At 58.5% G+C, this 18,862-nt stretch overlaps 2 protein-coding genes and 1 long non-coding RNA gene across 4 annotated transcripts in view; 2 read left to right on the forward strand and 1 right to left on the reverse strand.

The window, feature by feature from the left end:
* Positions 1 to 5,647, forward strand: part of KDM5B (lysine demethylase 5B) — an 80,596-nt gene extending 74,949 nt beyond the window's left edge. Inside the window, exon 27 of one of the 2 annotated variants that reach the window (XM_059059087.2) lies at positions 168 to 1,920. In XM_059059087.2, coding sequence (XP_058915070.1) covers positions 168 to 305 — 138 coding nt within the window. In that variant the 3' untranslated portion in view covers positions 306 to 1,920. Of the gene's footprint in view, positions 1 to 167; positions 1,921 to 5,457 lie in introns of those variants that run through there. The other variant, XM_067026521.1, reaches the window with a different exon arrangement.
* A 4,305-nt stretch (positions 5,648 to 9,952) lies between these two features.
* On the reverse strand, positions 9,953 to 12,022 carry LOC136793622 (uncharacterized). The gene is made up of 3 exons (XR_010839209.1): positions 11,917 to 12,022; positions 11,564 to 11,697; positions 9,953 to 10,400 (listed from the first exon to the last, which is right to left on the reverse strand). It is a non-coding gene; the product is annotated as an uncharacterized lncRNA (long non-coding RNA).
* Positions 11,812 to 18,862, forward strand: part of SYT2 (synaptotagmin 2) — an 84,913-nt gene continuing 77,862 nt past the window's right edge. Inside the window, exon 1 of the mRNA XM_067026719.1 lies at positions 11,812 to 12,731. Within this exon, the coding sequence (XP_066882820.1) occupies positions 12,142 to 12,731 (590 nt within the window). The 5' untranslated portion in view covers positions 11,812 to 12,141. The remainder of the gene's footprint in view (positions 12,732 to 18,862) is intronic.

The following is an 18,862-nucleotide window of genomic DNA, read 5'->3' on the forward strand; positions in this document are numbered from 1 at the left end:
GGCGCTGTCTGTCTTAGCCCCCGAGCCGTCACCACTTGAAGACTGGCTTTGACTCGGTCACTTGGGCTGCTGTGCCCGAGGTCCCAGTGCTGGGGCAGTGGCCTGCCCGGTGTCTGTCGGGCCTGTTCTTCCCCTGAAAACCCCGTCTCCCTGCTCTCTGTAACCAGGTGGACTGGGTCCAGTGTGATGGCAGCTGCAATCGGTGGTTCCATCAGGTCTGTGTTGGTGTCTCTCCCGAGACGGCCGAGGAGGAGGACTACGTGTGCGCGTGCTGTGAGGCGACGGACGCGCCGGGCCGGAGATAAAACAAACAGACCCTAACTGTAATTCAGGACTCGGCCAGAGGACTCCTCCAGTGTCGCAGCAAAGCTGCAGGACTGGCGTTCAGACCAGCCTGTGAACGGTGCTATTTCTATTCCTTACGGGATCATTTTTCCAGAACTCTTTGAAAAAAAGAAAAAAATGACTAAAAAAATTTTTTGACACTTTTTGTATTTTTTTCCTTAAGAGCTGTTTGTGATTGTTGAGGTTTGAAATGCTGACTGTTTTTTGCAGGGGTTCCCACCAATGTGGAAGGATTGGAGCTTGCACCTTTTCATGTACAGCATTAAAATCTTACCTCTTTCTGGGATTTACCGGCTTAAGAGTCCAACTCAGTTTCAGTGCCCAGAAGAGCACCAGAAATTCCAGTAAATCCTCATTTGAGGGATTTCTCTCTTGTTTACTCTGTTACCATATTGGGGAGCTTAAGTTTTTCACTTTTGGGGTTTTTGTTTGTTTCTTTTATCCACTTTTCTTTTTTCCTGGTAGACTAGGTTTATTTATCTAAGCAATAACTTCCATGTTGGTTTCAGTGGCTGGAATTAAAACAAAACAAACTTCCAAACAGTGTGTTGGTGCTTTAGCATCTGGTTGATGTCAGAATGCAAACGTCTAGTTTCTAGTGTCACTGGTGACCTAGTGACATAGAAAAGAGGCTGCTCTGTAAGTACCTGCCACAGCTGTATTTTGGCTTTCTCCTTGCTCCTTCCCTCCTCGCCTGTTTTTTTTTTTTTTTTGGTAGCTTGTATCAAATGTTGCAGTTTATGTTGTGGAATAAACCCTTGGTCCTAATATAACCCTAAATGCTGGTTATTTAGAGCCACCAGCTTACATCTGCCTCTGCCCCTCCAGCTGGGGCTTTGAAGAGCGGAGGGGTTGCCTGCTTTTGCCCCTGCCCAGCCAGGCTACAGTAGCGGCGGACGGTAGCCTGCAGACATTAAGGGATTCTTTTGTATCCTGCTCTGTTCGGTGGGCCATATGCCTCCAATCCCCACTAACAAAGACCCCCCTTTCCTCCCGTCTTCAAGGAATAGAACCTGTCTTTAAAGCCATGCTCTTTTTAAACAAGCTTTCTCAGAATGTTGGCAAATCGTTCCCGTGCTCAGATCGGCCCTCCTTGTGGGAACGATGTCTTTATTATGTTTGACTTGACAGGGAAACTTGGTTTAGGGTTGAGGTGTCAGAAGGGGAGGTGTAAGGAGAGTGCACCCTCACAGAGAGCTAGGAGGGTGTGGGTCGAGGAAACACTTGGAAACACCCAGGCTTTGCCCTCTCGCTTTCCTTGCTCTCTCTCTCGCTCTCTCTCACTGTTGTTACTGGTCATGGATGGCCCACAGCCTTTCCCTGCCTTTTCTTTTTAAAGGACTCTGTTCTGCAGTGGAGAAGACATTCTGGTGAACAGACTCTTGCTTGCTGTTTGCTATCCTGTTGCTAATAATACCTGTTTTCCCTCCATTCTATAGCCATAAACCTGAAGATGGGTAGAAACAGTGGGTCTTTAATAAAACAACAAAAACAGCAGTTTGTGATGTAGCAGAGATTTAAATGTGTACTGCCCCCTTTTATGCAATTCAGATAATTAAATCTCTTTAAGAATGACTTCGAATCGTCTGCAGTTCTCCCAGAGTTGTCATATTTCTCCTTGTCTGATGGGCTTCTGGGGCCGGTGGAGAAGGACGATCTCCAGAGTCCCATCTGGAGCGGCAGTGGTTGGGCCTTTGTCTTTCTCACTGACGTGTAGCTGATTGACAGTGTCGTGCCGATCTCTGCTGGTTTCTGGTCTTTTGAAGCACCCCGGCTCTTGGACTCCCCGACATCGGGGCGCGGTGCTGACTCTCCCAGTTCCACGGAGAACATAAGCTTAAAGGGAACTTTGCTCCTGGAGGGAGCTTCTGCCCGTCTGGTGTGCACCTCCCCTGCCCCACGAGCTTTTCTTCTTCACCTGGAGGGTTGTTCGCAGTCCCTGACAGCAGCACTCTTGTGCTGAGGAGTCTCTGCCCCGGGTGGGGGGTGGGGGGGGTGGGCGGGAGTGTGTATGTAAACCACCTCCCCCCCAGGTGGGGCCACGGTCTGTCACACACGACGGTACTGAAGTTAAAGGCCTGTCACGTGCCAGCAGTTATCTTGCTAGTGAATGACGACGGCTCTCCTGGAGCCTCCATCCTGCCTGCATGCCAGCACGACGCGAAGCCTGGACCCCCCGATGGACGCCTTCTGTGAGGGACTCACTGAGACCCCGGAGTGGGTGTGTTTTCTACAAAGTGTGCTCGTGCGAGGCGACTCGCGCGAGACGGTAACACGCGCGAGACGGTAACACGCGCGAGACGGTAACACGCGCAAGCTGACACCGTTCCGTCCCGGGTCTTGCAGCTGCGTGAGGTGTGAGGAAGAAAGGGCTGAGTGAGATTGGAGCCTAAGCCAGGAGGGCACGTGGGTGAAGAAAGAATCTGGTGCCCCCGCCTCAGCGCCGTGACTGCTGTGTTTGTTTTTCCTCCCAAATCAGGCCGTAGGATTTCTCACGAGCGCAAAGGGCTTGCCTGTGTGTCGTCTCTATCCTGGAGGAAGACTGGGATCTGGACGCACTGTAAAAGGAAGGTCCGCTTCTTTACCGCTTCATTTCAGCGTCCTGGGAGGGGGGCTCGTTTACCCTTCTCAGAGTGAACCTGAAGCCAGAGATGCCACCTGAGGTCGTGGCAGTTGGTAGAAACCCGCTTTGTTCTGCCTGCACGCTCTAGTAACGAGAGGCAGAGGTGTTCGTGAGACTTGGGGTCTTCGCCGGAAGCATGGGTCCCTGGGCAGGGGTAAGCCTGTGGACAGGGTGGGTGTCTCCCAGAGGGCCGAAGCCCGGCTCCCCTGTTCCTCTGGTTGGGCTCTCAACACGGGTCCCCGCCGCTCCTTTAGTCTCACCGCCCTCTTGACGGAGACCCGCTTTCGGCCTTCACGCCTGGGGGTGTTTTTCTGGGCTCGGCCCCACTTGGGGTTCCTGCCACGTGACGCAGACTGGGGTGGACTGTCAATGCCATGTACCTGGGACAGGAGGCGGAACGAACGGCCCAGCAGGGATTTTAACCGTCGTTGCCTGTTGCGTTCAGTACCTGTGCCCAGTCTGTGCTGCGCGTTGGCCTGTTAGAATGGTCCTTCCTCAGCGTAAAGATGCAGACAACACAGTTCCTTTCTGCTGGACTTCGCCTGTTGGGAGGAAGAGCTGAGGAAAAAGATGAAGAGCCCAGTGCCTTTCCTTGAGCACCAGGGTGATGGCGCCCATCTTCGGCCCTCTCCAGCCCAGCACGTGGCTCCTTTGAGGCCCTTGACTTCTCTGGGTGGTTCTGTGGGACAGAGAAGCTTCCTGGACAAGACCTCGTATGAAGTTGTACCGTCATAAATCCACTTCCAAAGCATAATGAGTCCATCTGTAAAGTGTACCTTTCACTTGTTCCAAATTTTTGTAAACATTTTCATGTTTCAAAATTGCTTACATAGGAATACATCTTCACCTTTTTATCAGTTAGGGTGGAGCCTTTAGATGTGACCCGGCCCCCTCTTCTGTTCTGGGCTGCTTGGACTAGGATGAAGGGTTGCGAGCGACGCGCTCTTACTTTCAGGAGGACCCGCTGCGCTGGATGGAGGAATGGGATTGCGAGGTCATCGGAGCTGCTGCAGGTGAGTGGGGGCCAAAGGACTCCTCTTTCTGTTTCCCTTGAATGGGACACAGAGAAACGTAAAATGGCCTTTCTTAGGGGACAAGGTTTTTTGCTCTATTGAAAAGAAATGCCCAAGACAACCTCTCTTCGCAGGAAAATGTGGGGCTCCTGCAAGCTCCCGTAGCCGGATGTTGGGGTCGGGGGGAGGGCGGGTTCAAACGCACTGGCTCCTGTCTGCCCGTGATCCTGGTAGGAACATACACAGAAGAGGCCCCTTCTGCACAGGGCCGGAGCAGGTCGTTGGACAGTTCATCAGAAAGTCAGTTAACGGGGCTTCCCTGGTGGCGCAGTGGTGGAGAGTCCGCCTGCTGAGGCAGGGGACATGGGTTCGTGCCCCGGTCCGGGAAGATCCCACATGCCGCGAAGCGGCTGGGCCCGTGAGCCATGGTCGATGAGCCTGCACGTCCAGAGCCTGTGCTCCGCAACGGGAGAGGCCACAGCGGTGAGAGGCCCGTGTACCAAAAAAAAAAAAAAAAGTCAGTTAACGGATGAAAAAAGACATGCTTACCGAAGTTGTATGTCCATCCACTTAAGAAACTAAAACTGAGAAAAATTAGTTTGGAGAGGCAAGGGCTTTTCTTCACAGTAATCACATGCATTGTCTATGATTTTCAGTTTCTGCTTCCTTTAAAATGGATAAAGAATTTAGACATTGTGAAGGAATTTGACTTTAGAATTCAAGATACTTATCTTCTCCAATCTTTTGTTAGAGTTTTCACCTGTACCTAATTTAACAGCAACTTTTTAAAGCAACTCAGTCTAGTTTTTATAAAAACAAGTCTTCACACTCATAGGTTTATGTAATAATCAAAACATAATGGCTACAACAGACTGACTCGTGGGCAACTAGGAACAGGGGAGACCGGAAGAGGCCGACTTCGGGCCAAGGAAGACCCGAGCCGGGGAGAAGCTGCCGTCGGCCAGTCGGGCGTCTGCCGTGTTCACAGCTGCCGGGTCCAGCTCTTGCAAGACTTCGTAAGCTCCTGGGAGACAGCTCGGGGTCCTCTGGTCGGGGCTGTCCTGACCTGCCAGCTGGGTGCAGCCCACCGGGGCTTCTGTTCTCAGCGCAGGTGGCGAGCATCCCTGTCTCGGCTGTGAGAGCTGAGGGGCGGCAGGCCTAGGAGCGAGGGCTTTGGAATCAGGTGAACCTGGTCTGGCTCTACGCCTGCTCTTAAGTGAGAGCCAGCCTCCGGGCTCTCAAAGATCTGAGTGCCCTGCCCGAGGCGGGGAGCCTGCTGCACCCCTCTGCCCGTGCCCCACCGTTTGCTGCTCCTCGACAGCAGGGACTAGAAGGGCGAGTGTGGGATCTAGGTCACTGCTATCGATGGGTCATCTGTGCCTTTGCGCCCTGGTTGTGAGGGCCTTTTACGTTACAGAGATTCCTTGAAATCTAGCCGCCCCCCGAATTCCTCACTAAGTTTCCTTTTCCCCACAGATATCAAGGACAGCGGTGTGTCCGTGACGGTGCTTTGCCTTACTGTGCCTCTGCGTGTCCCCCGTGAGGCCAGGGTCTGTTGGGCAGGGGCCTCCCAACCTTGTGCTCGGGACATTGACTAGCTGAGGTCGTAGTGGACGTGGGTGCCCGGCCCGTTTCCTGCTCTCTTCATTCCCCCACCCCCACCCCCACCCCCAGCCCTCCAAGAAACTTCTCAAGGAGCAAGAGTGAGCAAGTTACAGGCACTTCCTGCCGCATTAAGGGCAAGCAGTGCCCAGAAAGCAAGGCAGACAGAGGTGCGAATGAGGCAGCGGGCCTGGGAACGGGGCTCTCGGTTCCGCGAGGCCCTACCGCCACCCAAGGCTCTGTCTGCCCCCGGAGCCCTGCTTGTGGGCGCGGGCGGAGGTTTCCCTGGTCGGATCGGCCAGGAGAGGAGCAGAGTGGCTCAGGCAGTCTCTGGCCGCCTTCGACGTTACCAAGGCTCCAGCCCTGCCTCGCATGCCGTCTTCCCCAATTTCCGCCTTTGGAAAGTGGGAAGGGAGGGAGTGGGGACAGAGGCCCCCGCTGCGGGGATCCCAGTTTACGGGATGACCACAGGAGAGGCTGGGCCGGCAGAGGACTGAGCCATGTGGACTGGGAGCCTCCCTGCTGGCTCGGGACCCGAGCGCCTTCGAGACTGAGACCCAGCAAGCGTCACCGGGCTGCGGCTTGAGCAGGACCGCGGGGGCACTCACGAGCCGGACCCCAAGCCCGGGTCCTAGAAGTAACGCAGCCAGGCCTTCCCACTGTGCCGAGACTGCAGCACAGCACAGCGCTTTACGGCGGCCGGGTGCCGTTCTTAGGCATCGCCCCCACTCCGGAGCTGACGTTCCCCCTTGGGTGTGCGGCCACGGCTGGAATTTTGATGCCAAGTTGTGCCCTTAGCGGACCGCAGTCCCTGAGTGCGCTGACACAGTCGGGTGGCCCTCAGGACAAGCCTGCAGGAGTGTCTCGCAGGCGGCAGAGGGCAGCAGAGGGCCGGCGCCGGGCTGCTTTCCTGCCAGGTCCCTGAGCCGGCCCTCTGCGGCCCCTGCTGGCACCCTGCCTGGGCCTCTCCGTCCTGCCCCTGCGCCCGCGCCTGCACCGTGGAGCTCTTTAGAGGTTCCGCTCCGTTTAGGGGAGACTGAGTCGTGGACTTCAGGTGGGCAGTCAGGCCTCCTACCCGAGCTGCTGCTGGTCCCAGTTCGGTGCCCCGCGCGAATCTTGCAGATTCGGGGCCCACAGAACGCGGTCGCTGTCCCCGGGAGCTGAAGTCCAGTGGGGGAGGGGCCTGAGGAAACAGATTTTTGGGGCTTCTTGCTCTCATGGGCATCACAACTGTGACGGGGTCAAAGAAGAGCTGCCCTTGGGTTATCTCACCACAAACCGGCTGTGTGGCCGTGCTGAGGATGCAGGCCTGGCCCACTTGCCTCTCCCCCCACCCCAACCCAGTTCCCACCCGGTTTCCACCTAAGGGAATCAGAGATGTTGACCACACGTTGTTCTGGGGAAGGGACAGGCCTTGCCTCCAAGTGGGACCCTTGGGTACAAACTCTGCTCATGTGAGTAGAGAAGACACCTTCAGGGATGCCCGGTGTGGCCAGAACAAGATGTATGTGTGGGGCGAACAACGATGAGAAATAGTAAAAGCCGACACAACCCTTAATACCTGCTGGGCACTCTCTGAAAGCCTTGCATAAAGTGACTCAATCTCCGCAGCCTCCCAGTGAGGTCGGTACTCTCGTACCCATTTCATAGGTGGGCCTCTGGATTTCAGAGAGGTTAAGGCTGAAGGCCATCCAGCTGGTATAGAGGAGCCAGGATTCAAACCCAGACAGTCTAGTTCAAGAGTCTGAACCCGTACAAACAAGGTGGAAGGTCTTTGTGTATCCTTGAGCCTAACGTTTGGGATGTGTGGCTCCCCAGAGCAATAAAGAATTCCTAAAAACTCCACAGCAAAGTTTCTGATTCCCTTAAGGGCTGTGGGTTTTCTCCCACCACCAGTAGGGTGCAGCTTACAGAAGCCTTCCTTTTAGAGAACTGAGTGACCTTTTTTTTTTTTCTCTTCCCCTTAAACTGGTTTGGTTAATTCAGTCAAGTTGGAAATGCATGTCAGCTGCCTCGTTAAGGTCTGGGTATCCGCTGCCTCAGGATGCAGGCCTGTGTGCCGGCACCCTGCCCTTCGGGGCTCCTGGGGTGGGCAAAGGCACGTCACTCGGGACAGAGGCCAGGAATAGCCATTGAGATCCTGGCAACGAGAGCAAGTCAGCGCGAGGAAACAAGGCCTTTAGTGATAGGAGGGCCATGGCTTCCGGGTGACGGGCCTGACTGGCCCAGCCTGAAGCAAGGGCTCTGTGGTAGCGGGGCCTTATCTGGGCAGAAACCCACAGCCCAGGTAAAGGACCCACCAGACGGTGCTGCTTGTGAGCTTACATGCACACACACGCACACTAACGACATAGCCCCCGGCTCCGATGGAGCCCCCTCTGGGCCGGGTGTTTGGACCCCCTCCATCGATCCTCCCCTCATTCCATGAAGTGAACTCACTTGCTAAGGACCCAGGCCTGTGAGAGGCAAGCTGAGATTTGAACCCAGGCGGCTAGGCTTCAGAACCCAAACTGGCTGGCACCACGCATGCGGCCCCCTTTGAGAAGCCAGCAGGGGAGGGGACAAGCCTGGGCCTCTGAGCACCTGATGTGTGGCTTTTCTAAACCACAAACTTGGCCAGGTTCCTCCTACGGGTAGACGCCTTCGGTGGTCTCCGTTTGCTTCTGAAGAAAATCCTAGCAGCCTGGTCTAGAGCCCGGCCACCGTGGCCTTGCCCTCGCGTCTGACCTTGCACGACCCTCCAGTCCCAGCATACGTGGCCCCCAGCGGGGCTAATTTCCTGTCCCTAAAGCGTCGGAACAGTAGCTGCTTGCCGTCGAGGTCCTGCTCAGGGTTTCTGAAGTCCATTCTCAGTGGTGACAGCAGTGCCTCGGTAGGTGCTAGAGTCTCCATCCGACAGACTGGGGGGCTGAGCTTCAGAGCGTTAGGAGACGCGCCCCTGGCCACGCGGCTTCCTGTCCGACCCTCCAGTTCTCCTGTCCACCTTGACCTGCTGCTGCCATCTGGCCTGGAGGCACTGGAGAGTCACTTGGTCAGTCACTGCAGGACCCTTGGGGGTCCTCTGGGGGTCTCTCTCGGGTTCCAGTTGGTGCACGTGGTTTCTGCCGTCTTCCCTAAGTAGGCCATGAGCCCTGGGCGGCGTGCAAGTGTTGGCTTCCGTGCCGCCAGTCCCCAGCGGGTGCCTGATAGACAACACTCTCGGTGACGGGGGAGCTCTGGACAAGGTGAGGCACGCAAATGAGGCTGAAGTCGGGGTTTGGCTCCAGATTTGCACCCGAGGCCCGGAGAAGGGTGGCTGGTGGCCCTGGGACACCCACGCCGGCCGTGTGTCCATCAAGGCCTCTCCCCCTGCTGTCCTCTCTTCTGGCTTCCGGTGCTCACCTCGCCGGGCCCCACCAGGCCGCTCTGAGACGCGACCTCAATGCATACAGGGTTCCTGCGCGTGGGCGTGGTAAAGGGCCCGGGTGGATTATTCAGAAAGTGTCTCAACTGATTTGCTTTTCACCCCCCCGATGGTCGGTGTCGTGAGAGCCATGGTTGCCCTGGGAAAGAAGAGTCGTCGTGCCTGCTGTGGTTTCCAGCTCGCAGCACGCACCCTGCACACGCTGGGGGGCACGCCTCTCTGCGCAGAGCCCCTCCTGCATAGCCCCTCCTGCATTTATGGATTCCTTGGAAGAGGGCCGCTGGGAGGTCTGGGGAAGGGGCAGCCTAGTCCAGGAGAAACTCTCCTCTCCTGGGGGAGTGAGAACCCGGGCTCAGAGGATTTACCTGGGACACAGGACTGACTGGAGCTTCACGGAGGAAGGAGGAAATACAGTGATAAAATCCGGTGTTCAAAACTACTCCCTTTGAGAAAGAAATCACGTTCACTTTCAGCCAAGTTAGGGGATGGAAGAATGTGAAAAGAGGAAGGCCCCTTGATGTTCACTGGGTCCTTCGATCTGATGAAAATCTGAGATCATTATCTTTGTGACTTAGTTAATTTCTTCTCTATGCCAGGTATGGTCCTGAAAACCTTAAGATGCCCCCTCTCTGGCAGTGTGAAATTAGAGATAAGTCCTCCTCCACCCTCCCCATTCTGTAGTAGTTTAAAAGTTTTATTGGACTCACTTTTAAGAATTGTTTTTATTTTGTTCATTGCATGGGGAATAAACAATTATAGTTCACTTAATCAGCTTCCTGGAGGAGTTGACCTTCACTGGCTGTTTAGAGACCGGTTTTGGGGTTTTGTTTTGTTTTTTTTTTTTTAAACGTAAGATATTATGTGAATTGTATATTTAACTTTATCCATGTTTCATTTTTTGGTCCCATCTAATGAATGTTTTCTGTATTAAAAGCATTTTTATGCAATAGCTAAAATTAAGTGGACTTTAGCGTGAAATATATTGGTGTAACTAAATTCAAAATACATTTAAGCTTGGTCTGTCTGCGAAATCAGATTAGATGAAGGTCACCAAGACCTGAGTGGTAGGAATTGCACAGAAGCTTTAAAAGCCTTCACTCTCTCACAAGCAGGGAAGCAGGTGTCTCAGTGGAGAGCTTCACCAAGGTCTGCCGAATTGTCAGGAACTGCAAACTGCTCCAGCGAGTGACAGGATGGGTGGGAGGGGGGGACATGCTGCGGGAGGATGGGAAGGACAGGGCTGGGAGAGGTGTCAAGAGAAAGCAGGGCCCAGGAGCTGCCCCCGGCCTGCGGTGTGACGGCGGCTCTGGCTCTGTGCTATCCGCTCTACTGGCAACAGCAGAGCTTTGACAGCTTCGTGAGGACAAAGACATCACCAGAACAGAGGGCGGGAGCAGTCCAAGTGCCAGCAGACCTGTAAGAGAAGAAGACGGGCGAAAGGGGTTATTTAAGCAGATCAGCGGCCGGCGGGTGGGTGGAGGGACAGGGAGCCTGGGTCCCCGGGGAGAGCTGTGATGGGGGAGATGCTGCTGTTCCCTCTGTGCTCTGTCTCCAACCTGGGAACAAGCAGAAATGAAACAGCAGGAAGCACTTGTTCGGTAGAAACAAGTGCTTACGCGGAGAAGCCGCGTAACCGGGGCTTATGGACTCTTTCTCCCTGGAGAACTCTCAGAAGTCCTCTGAGAGCTAGGCAGCCCTCCCCCACCTTCGTGGGTTCAAATGGTACTGCAAGGAGACAGAGGGATTGCCTTGGTGGCCTAGCTGAGCGGCAGTTCAGAGACGGTGGTCTAGGACGACCACGGACTCTTCTTTCAAAGGACAGACAGTTGGAAAGGAGGTATCGAATAACTGGCGGTGGGTGGTGGACGTCCCTCCCACCCTTTTCTAGCCCCTGAGCCCCGGGGGAATGGACGCCAGGGGTGCTGAGCTCCCAGTCAGGTTTGTAGCCGACACCGCTGGTCCTGACGAAGTAAAAGAATGTGGAGGCCGTGGCCAGGGACACCACCTTTTTCGTTTAACTAGATTGACCACAGCCTTGACTCTAAATAGTCTGGGAGGCGGGCTGGCTCCCTCTCCCCAGGGTCCCCGGGCTCATTTAACAGATGCGGGGCCAGGAGGCGACACAGGTTTTGAGTGGAGTGGTGGTGGGTGGCCAGGTGGCCCAGTTGGCTTGGCCGGGTTCTGTGCCAGAAGACTGCAGCCCTCCCTCTGGCTTGCGTCCTGCAGATTCACCGTCAGTTGGGGGGCGCAGGAAGGAGTAACCCGAGCCCTTTAGGGAAGCAGCGGGTCCTGGGATGCGCTGGCTGAGGTGGGTAGCCTGATGACACCCTCCCTCGTGGTCGCGGGTTCAGACTCCACTCCCGGCTTCGTCCTCTGCCCCTTGCCCGGTGAGTGGGGGTGACCTCCAGGCCTTGGGCGGGCACAACTTCAGTTTCATGTAGGGTCCCCCAGGCCTTCCATCCCCTTGAGGCGAGCTGGCTGGGATGGCCTCCATGTTCTACCTCGTCTTATCGGCCACGTGATCTGGAAAAGGCCGCTTCTCTCCCCGCCTCTCCCCTCCCCCTCCACAAAGCTTACTTCCTCTTGCGTCCCTCCTACTGCGGTATATTCCAGCCCGCACTCAGTGTGTCCTGAGGACTGGCGTCCGGTCAGGCGCATTCTGGCGGGAACCTCTCTGGGCATCCCTGGGAGAGGCAGGTGCTGCAGTCCTGCTGTAAAGTTGACCGAAATGAGCTCGTGAATATTCAGATAGTCGCACCGTGCTGCCAGGAGCTCCTGGCGCTGTGTCCCTCCTCGCGCTGCCCCGGAAGGAAGAGCTCCACTTGGTGCCTGCCAGCCCTGCCCTTCTCTCCACCACGGACAGTCCGCGGCTCCTCGGCCAAAGTACCATGGGGGGCCGCTTCCTCCCTGCGAACCGCCCTCATACCCACCTAGAGGGCTGTCCTCAGCACTGAGAGGCCAGCGCGTGTGGAAAGCCCTGTCATGTGGAATCGCTCATCTCCACTCCTTCTAGGTCCTCCTCCGCCCCTCCCGCCCTGTCCTCTCACCTGCCCTTTAGGCTCAGAAACCCCTCCCTCCAGGTGACAACTACAGGTAGAGGTGGCCTTAGGAGGAGGAGGAGGAGGACGGAGAGGAGAGGGGCTCAGAGATCCCAAATGGCCACGGGGCTCCTGAGGCCAGCCATGGAGCCTCAAGCTGCAGTGGGCTGGGGAGGCTGCGGAGCAGGAGCTGGCCCGAGAGAGACAGCCCATCTCGGGCGGGGGCTACGAGACCCGGTTCCGGTTCGACTCTTCCTGACCCTGAGCAGCAGCCGTGACCTTGAGCAGGAAGTGGGGGGGGCGCTGAGAGCCCGGAGGGGCTGCGCGAAGGGGGACCCGGCTCTGCTCAGGGCAGGCCCTCCCCCCGCCCCTCCTCCAGCCCGCCCCGCCCCTCCTCGTCCCCTGCCGCTCCTCCCGGACCCCGCCCCCTCCCGGCAGATCTCCGTCTCCTCCTCGGACCCCGCCCCCTCCTCCGACCCCGCCCCCAGCCTCCTCCCCGCACTGCAGCGCGCACCACGGGTCGCGCGCCTCCCCAGCCGCGGCGCAGGCTGCAAGCTCAGCAAGTCTTGCGGCAAAAGACACTCGGGCCGAGTTGGGGCCGGGGCGCAGCGCGACTCCGGGCCGGGAGCGAACGACCCCTCGGCCGTCGTCTGCAGCCCGCCGACCCACACTTCGGGGACCCGGGGCTCTCCTGGCTGGCCACCCCGGTGAGTCGTACCCCTGCGCCGTGGGGGGCACCTACCTCCACCTCCGAAGTTTCTGCTACTGAGCCGAGGGGCCTCGGGTGGGGTCTGCTCCCTGCGGTGGGTGGGGTCGGGGAACTTTGAGGCCAAGGGGGCCTGGCGCCCGCACCGTCCTTTGGGGGGAGTTTGCACGCGTCCAGATGAAGCTTCATTTGGGGAGCTGGACCCGAGCGGCGAGGAGTCGGCTGCTCTGCCGGTTTGGGGCGGGAGGAGGGGGCAGCTTTCTGCCCTGGGCACCCCGGGGCGAGCCGCAGGGCGAAGGGGCGGCCGACGACCCCTGAACCCCCGGCCTCTGCGCCCCCCGCCCTTGCCGCGTCTCCGGGACGCCCCCCACTCGCGTCTCGCCCACCCCTGCCGCCTGAGCCGTCTCCAACGGAGGTTCTCTTGCCCCCGCCTCAAGCTTCGGGAACCGCCGGCGCCGCCGTCGTGGGGGGGTGGTGGCAGGGAGGGTCCTAGAGCTCCGGGAGGCCGAGACCCTGGATGGGGAGAAGGTGAGGAGGCAAAGTACGGGGATTGTCTGGAAGTGAGGGTCCGGAGGAGCTGGGACAGGGCCGCGAGGGGGATGGAGGCGCCCCTCACCTCCTCCAAATCTCATGACTCAGCAGACCTAGGACGTCCCGTCCCGCGGCAGCCCTCCGCCCCCGCTGGGCGCCCAGACCCACCTGCTTCCTGGGCTCCCTCATTTACTCTCCCGCTTGGGGTTCCCCCTTCCCCTGCCTCTATTCCCTCCCCGTCTCAGGACACCGGGTGGTTATTTTTTGACTAAAAAGATAGGTGATTTATCGTTTCTCCTTCCCCCTTTTCATTCCCACATTCCACAGGTGCCTCCAGGACACCCCCAGCCCATGGTGTGTGTGTGTGAGGGGGGCCACCAAAGCCCCATCTCTCCCCTCTGCAGCATCCTCCCCCCTCCGCTGTTAGGGTAGAGGATTAAGTACTCGCCCGCCGCTTTCTCCTGTGGTGGCCCAGAGAAAGCGGCACAAGGACAGAGGAGGTGGTGGCCCAGGAGGGGTACCGCAGTGGGGAGAGAGGGCTGCCCGGATTGGAGTGGGGTGGGCACAGGATCTGGGGTACCCAGAAAGACAGGAGGGTGGGCTAGGGTCTGACCTGGAGAGCTGGGGTCCCTCCCCCCTCCTCCCACCCCACCCCTGCTTTGGCCCTGGGGGAGGCTCCCATGTATAATAGATGGTCCTCGACCCACCCATCCAGCTCCCCGTAACCTGGGCGCTTCATCAGAGGGTGTGACCGCAAGAACAGGGCAGCCTTCATCCTCCCAAGCCACCTCCCCCTGCTTAGGTCCGACAAGTCCAGTCTCCAGGCTGCTAGAAGCATCTCTGTTACCACCAGAGAAGCCAAAGAGCCGTTCCCAGTGCCCCTGAAACCCAGGCACAGGGGCCGGTGGGAGGGGCAGGGCAGCTCTGATGCAGTGGGACGTGCCTGGCGTCCTGGCGAGCAGCGGCCTCAGAGGCACTGCAGGCTGCAGCCTGTGTCTGGGCTCTGGGGGTGAGTCAGCGCCAGGGGTCCTGGCCAGGCACGCTGCAGCCTGGCCCAGAGAGCCTGGCCCCAGCCCTTCTCCTCTCCACGTCCCCAGGGAATGACCGGTGCTACCTGGGTCCTCACCCCAGGTAGCGGGTGAACTTCCCCTGCCCTGTTGGCTCTTGGACAGATGACCCTGGGGGGCCTGGCTTTTTCTGGGCACCTCTAGGGCTTGAGACTCGCCCCTTCCTCTCCCTGCCTTGTCCAAGGAGGAGCTGACGCAGAGGTAAGCGTTCCACGTCTAGCCCTACGTGGACCTGGCCCTCCGTCCCCAGGAAGTAGAGCCCAGCCTACTGTACTGAGAGTCTGTTTTGTTCAGCAGTCCAGGCGACAGTTTTTAGGTTGGGGGGGGGATATTACGCAAATACAATTTTCATTTTTTCAGCTTTGGGACCTGCTACTCACCAATCGGGACCAGGGCAAGAGAGAGGTGTTAGTGTTTGTAAACGTTGCCCTTTCCCTACAGAAGAGCTTGCAACTGGCTTCATCTCATAACTGGTGTTGGTTTTATCCCTGGGCAAAGCGTGCCTCTAGTTGCAGACCTGGCAGGGTCTGCCAGGGGCAGGGAGACCCTTTCTGGAGCTGGGCTGGGCTCTCCTGACTTTGCACTGCAGCCGGAGGGCAGCCTCCCTTTCGCCCTCAGGCGGCTTCCAGGCAGATGCCACAGGGCTGTCCCTGGCACAGCAGAGACCTGCAGAAGCCTCTTCCCTGCCCTCTCCAAGCCAATCAATATTCCCCAGTCCCAGGCAAGTGTGACCTCTACTGGCCCCTCTGTCTCCCACCGGGCGCTCAGCTGGGTCTCCTCAGGCAGAGGGCGGCAGGTGTACGGGCTGGGAGCAGGTATGGGGACGGTGGGGATGGAGGGGGAGGGGGCTGGGGCCCCTGAGCTGGGGCAGTGGGGCTCGCCACCCCCTCCCTGGACAGAGCGTCCTCATGGGTGGTCCAAGGCTGTGGATGAGGAGGAGCTGTTTCACCTGGCGCTGCGGTTGGGTAGTTGGACTTTCCTGATGTAGGTTCTAGCTGAAGCTGGGCTCTCGCTTTTCTTGAGCCAGACAACACAGGGTCCAGGGTGATGGGGACACTCTTTCAGAACCGGAATGGCAGCCCGAGGGAAAGTAGCAGGTGCTCACTCGGTGTGGGGGAGGTGCGGTTGACGTAGGAAGCAGCGAAGCGTAGAGGCTGGGAGCCCTGCAGGCCTGGGTTCAAATCCCCTGACCACTCATTACAGAGTGTGACTTTATTAATTCGACAAGTGCTTGTTGGTGAGCCCTACGATGTGCCAGGCTCTGTTCCAGGCACAGCAGACGGAATCCCTGGCATTTTGGATTTTGCATTCCTTGGGGCCGAGGCAAGTTACTTAGCTGCTCTGAGGGTCAGGTTCTGCATCACTCAGCCGTTAGTTTTTGAGAGTCTGATGTCTGCCAGGCGTATGCTAGGCAGTGGCGATTCAGTGGGAACCAAACAGACCTGGTTCCTGCCTTCATGGCACTTACGGTCCGGTGAGTAACACCATTAAACAGATAATTACATAGGTAATTAATCACAACTGTGACAGGTGTTAGGCGAGCGTACAGGATGCTTGGAGAGCATATGATGGGCTAACCTGACCAGGTCTGGTGAGCTTCATCTATAAACCAGAGGTGATGACACTCACCCGGCAGGGTAGTAAGCACTCAGTAACTGGTAACTGGTAACATAGCCCACTGGACACAGAAAATTCTAAATTCCCTACGTGAACAATCACTGCACAGACAGCGGGTTGATATCCGTCACCCGCTGGGTCAGAGGAGCTGGGGTCCAGTCCTGCGTTCCCAGTGAGCAGGAAGCCCGCGCTGAACTACGTGGCTTCCTGGAGGTGTGTCACAGCGTGCATGTGTATTTGAGGCCGGTGGTGACTGGAGCCAGGTCGCCTGCGCTCCCCGGGCTCCGCCCCTCTCCCCGGCTGTGGGCAAGTTAACCAGACTCTGTTTCTCAGTCTCCCCATCAGTAGAATGGAGATAAAACTCGCACGTGTGACACAGGTTCTTGGTGAGGATTAAATGAATTAATTCCAGGAACGTGCTTGGAGCAGCGCACAGCGCCGGGAGCGCCGGGGAAGCGCTCTTATCATGATTGTGCTGCCTCCTAGCGCACAGATGGCTCCTTCTGGGTTCCGCAGCTGGACTGGGCACTTCCCCCTTGGCTTTTCTTAAAAACTCAAGGGAAGGAGCAGCTATAGTTTCCTCGGGCGCTCTTGCAGCGTTTCATCTCTCTATGACTTTCAGGCAGCTATTTAGGCCTCCCCAGCCGTGTCTTACCAAAGCTTAATTTGGGGCAAAGATTTGTCCCAGAATTCTTCATTTTCATCCCTGCAACTGAGAGTGCAGGGTAGTGGCCAGAGTGATGGGTAAATCTGGACCCTGGCCAGGCATTGCGAGTCTGGACTGCAGGGAACCCCTGGCCACCAGCCCCTCCCCGAAAGACGTCTGAACTTCCGCCAGTGGTCCAAAGTTCCACACCAAGAAGGATCCCCAAGTGCAGGGGACGCAGAGGTGTCCTGAAAGCCCCCTCCCCGGATACTCTCCACCAGAGTTCCTCACCTTCTGACCGAACACCAGGGTCTGGAGGTTGGAGGCTATGCCCCTTCCAGACCTGGCCACTTAGGAAAGTGGGGTACGAGTTTCTGGGGCCATTATAATGGTTACTGAACCTCAGAGGGTTTGGCGCTACCGGGCAGCCCCCAGACTGGGGGTCGGGCAAAAGAAGACGAAGGGGAGGCCGGCTGCTCTTGTGAAGTCGGGGCAGGCTCATCTCTGGCTACCCGTCCGGGGCCTTGGAGCTCAGCGTTCACCGTGGGCAGAGGCACAGTGGCCGGCGTGGCCCGGGGGACACGGAGCTGGGTGCCAGCCCGCTGCTTCGTCAAGCCCTCCCCTCCCGCAGTCCGTCCCCCGTGGTGAAGCCTCTGCACCTCTCGCCACTGCGGTCCTCAGAACAGCCACCCCTGTGCCGTCTCACCGTGAGGAGGCAAAGGCCCAGAGCAGCTATGTGACTTGTTCAAAACCTCACAGCACCGAGGGGGGCAACCTGGGGGCTCTCCTCCCCTCCCTGCCCCTTGCCACCAGCCCCGCCTGTGGAGCCCCGGATAGACGCGCTCACGGTGCCTCGGGGGTGAGGCCATTCATACTCGGAGCACGGGAGGCACACGTTTTCCAGGGGAGGTGGTGGCCCCTGGCAAAGCTGAGTCGGCCTGCTTTGCTGGTGCTGGGTTTTCGTGGGACTCGCCCGGGGCTTTGCGCAGCCTCAGGGGCGCCTGCCCGGAGGGGCCGGGGAGCCGTGGTGGGTGCGCCAGAGAGGCGGCGGGGCCCCGGCCTCAGTAGCCTTGTCTGAGTGGGGCGCTGCCTTGGCACCAGAAGCCTCCGCAAGGTACGAATTCTCTAGTTACAGGCTTCCTCTGCCTCCCAGCAGCAGCAGGACACAGGCCTGTGTACACGCGTGTGTGCGCGTGCGTGTGTGCGCATGCGTGTGTGCGCATGCGTGCGCGCGCATGCGTGCCGCGGGCCGTGGGGACCTGCTGGAGAGAGAGGGGCTCCTTGGAAAGCAGAGGGAAATGGGGTCTAGTCGGTGTCTGACTGCCCCCCTTCATGTCCGGCCTTGAGAAGGCAGGATCCTCGTGGGACTCCCAGCCCTGCCCCCCCCCGGCCGGCGAGGGCGGCAGAGGCACCCACAGGCTCCCGCTTTGCTCCCGTCCTTCCACTCCCAGTGCAGCTGGACCAAGACCTGCTCCTAAGAGGTGCCAGGGCAGAAGGGAGCAGCCTGGGAGCACCCCCGCAGGGCAGGGCGTGGCGCGGGGGGGCTGGGCCTCCAGGTGCTCCTGGCCCAGGACGGCTGCCCCGCAGAGCCAGGTTTCCTCTGACGGTGGAGCCCTCTGTCCCCTCTGCCGAGAGGCTGGGAAGCATGAGCCCCATCGCTGGGCACCCCGGGACCGGGGTAGGACCGTGGCCGGGCAGGGGAGGCTCCCCTGAGGTCTCTGTGGGGACCAGGTGCCTCTGAGTGGGACGGGGTGTCCTCAGGCCACGGAGCGCGCTAGCAGGGCTTCCCACAGTTGGGCTGATGCTGTGGCCCTGGAATTTAGCATTTAGGGAATGTTGCAATGAGAGCATAATTCACCCATGCCATGCACTTAGCATCGAGGGCAGTGGCTGTAACTGTGAGCCTGGCGCTAGGGAGATGGGAACAGAGAGATGAACGAAGGAGTGGGGGGGGCTCTGAGGCTGAGGATGGGGGCCCGGGAGGCACCTGACCCTCCCCGCAGCCCAGCAGAGGCAGGGGGACGGAGGCCAAATCGCGGAAGCTCACCCCAGGCCCCCGCGTGCCCTTTAGCGCAGGCTGCCCGGCAGGGGCGGGGGGTGACAGCGGCAGCTGGTCGCTGGGGAGGCGGGGGGCGATGGCCCTGAACCCAGCTTCCTGCCCGGCTGTGGAGAAAGAGCGGACTCATCGGCGACGGCGGTGGGTGCGTGAGCGAGAGGGGCTGCCTCGCAGCTTCATCTCTGGGCCCGGCTTCCGGCTCTCTCTCCCCGGAG

This window comes from Kogia breviceps, chromosome 1 (assembly GCF_026419965.1).
Source record: "Kogia breviceps isolate mKogBre1 chromosome 1, mKogBre1 haplotype 1, whole genome shotgun sequence".
Classification (NCBI taxonomy): domain Eukaryota; kingdom Metazoa; phylum Chordata; class Mammalia; order Artiodactyla; family Physeteridae; genus Kogia; species Kogia breviceps.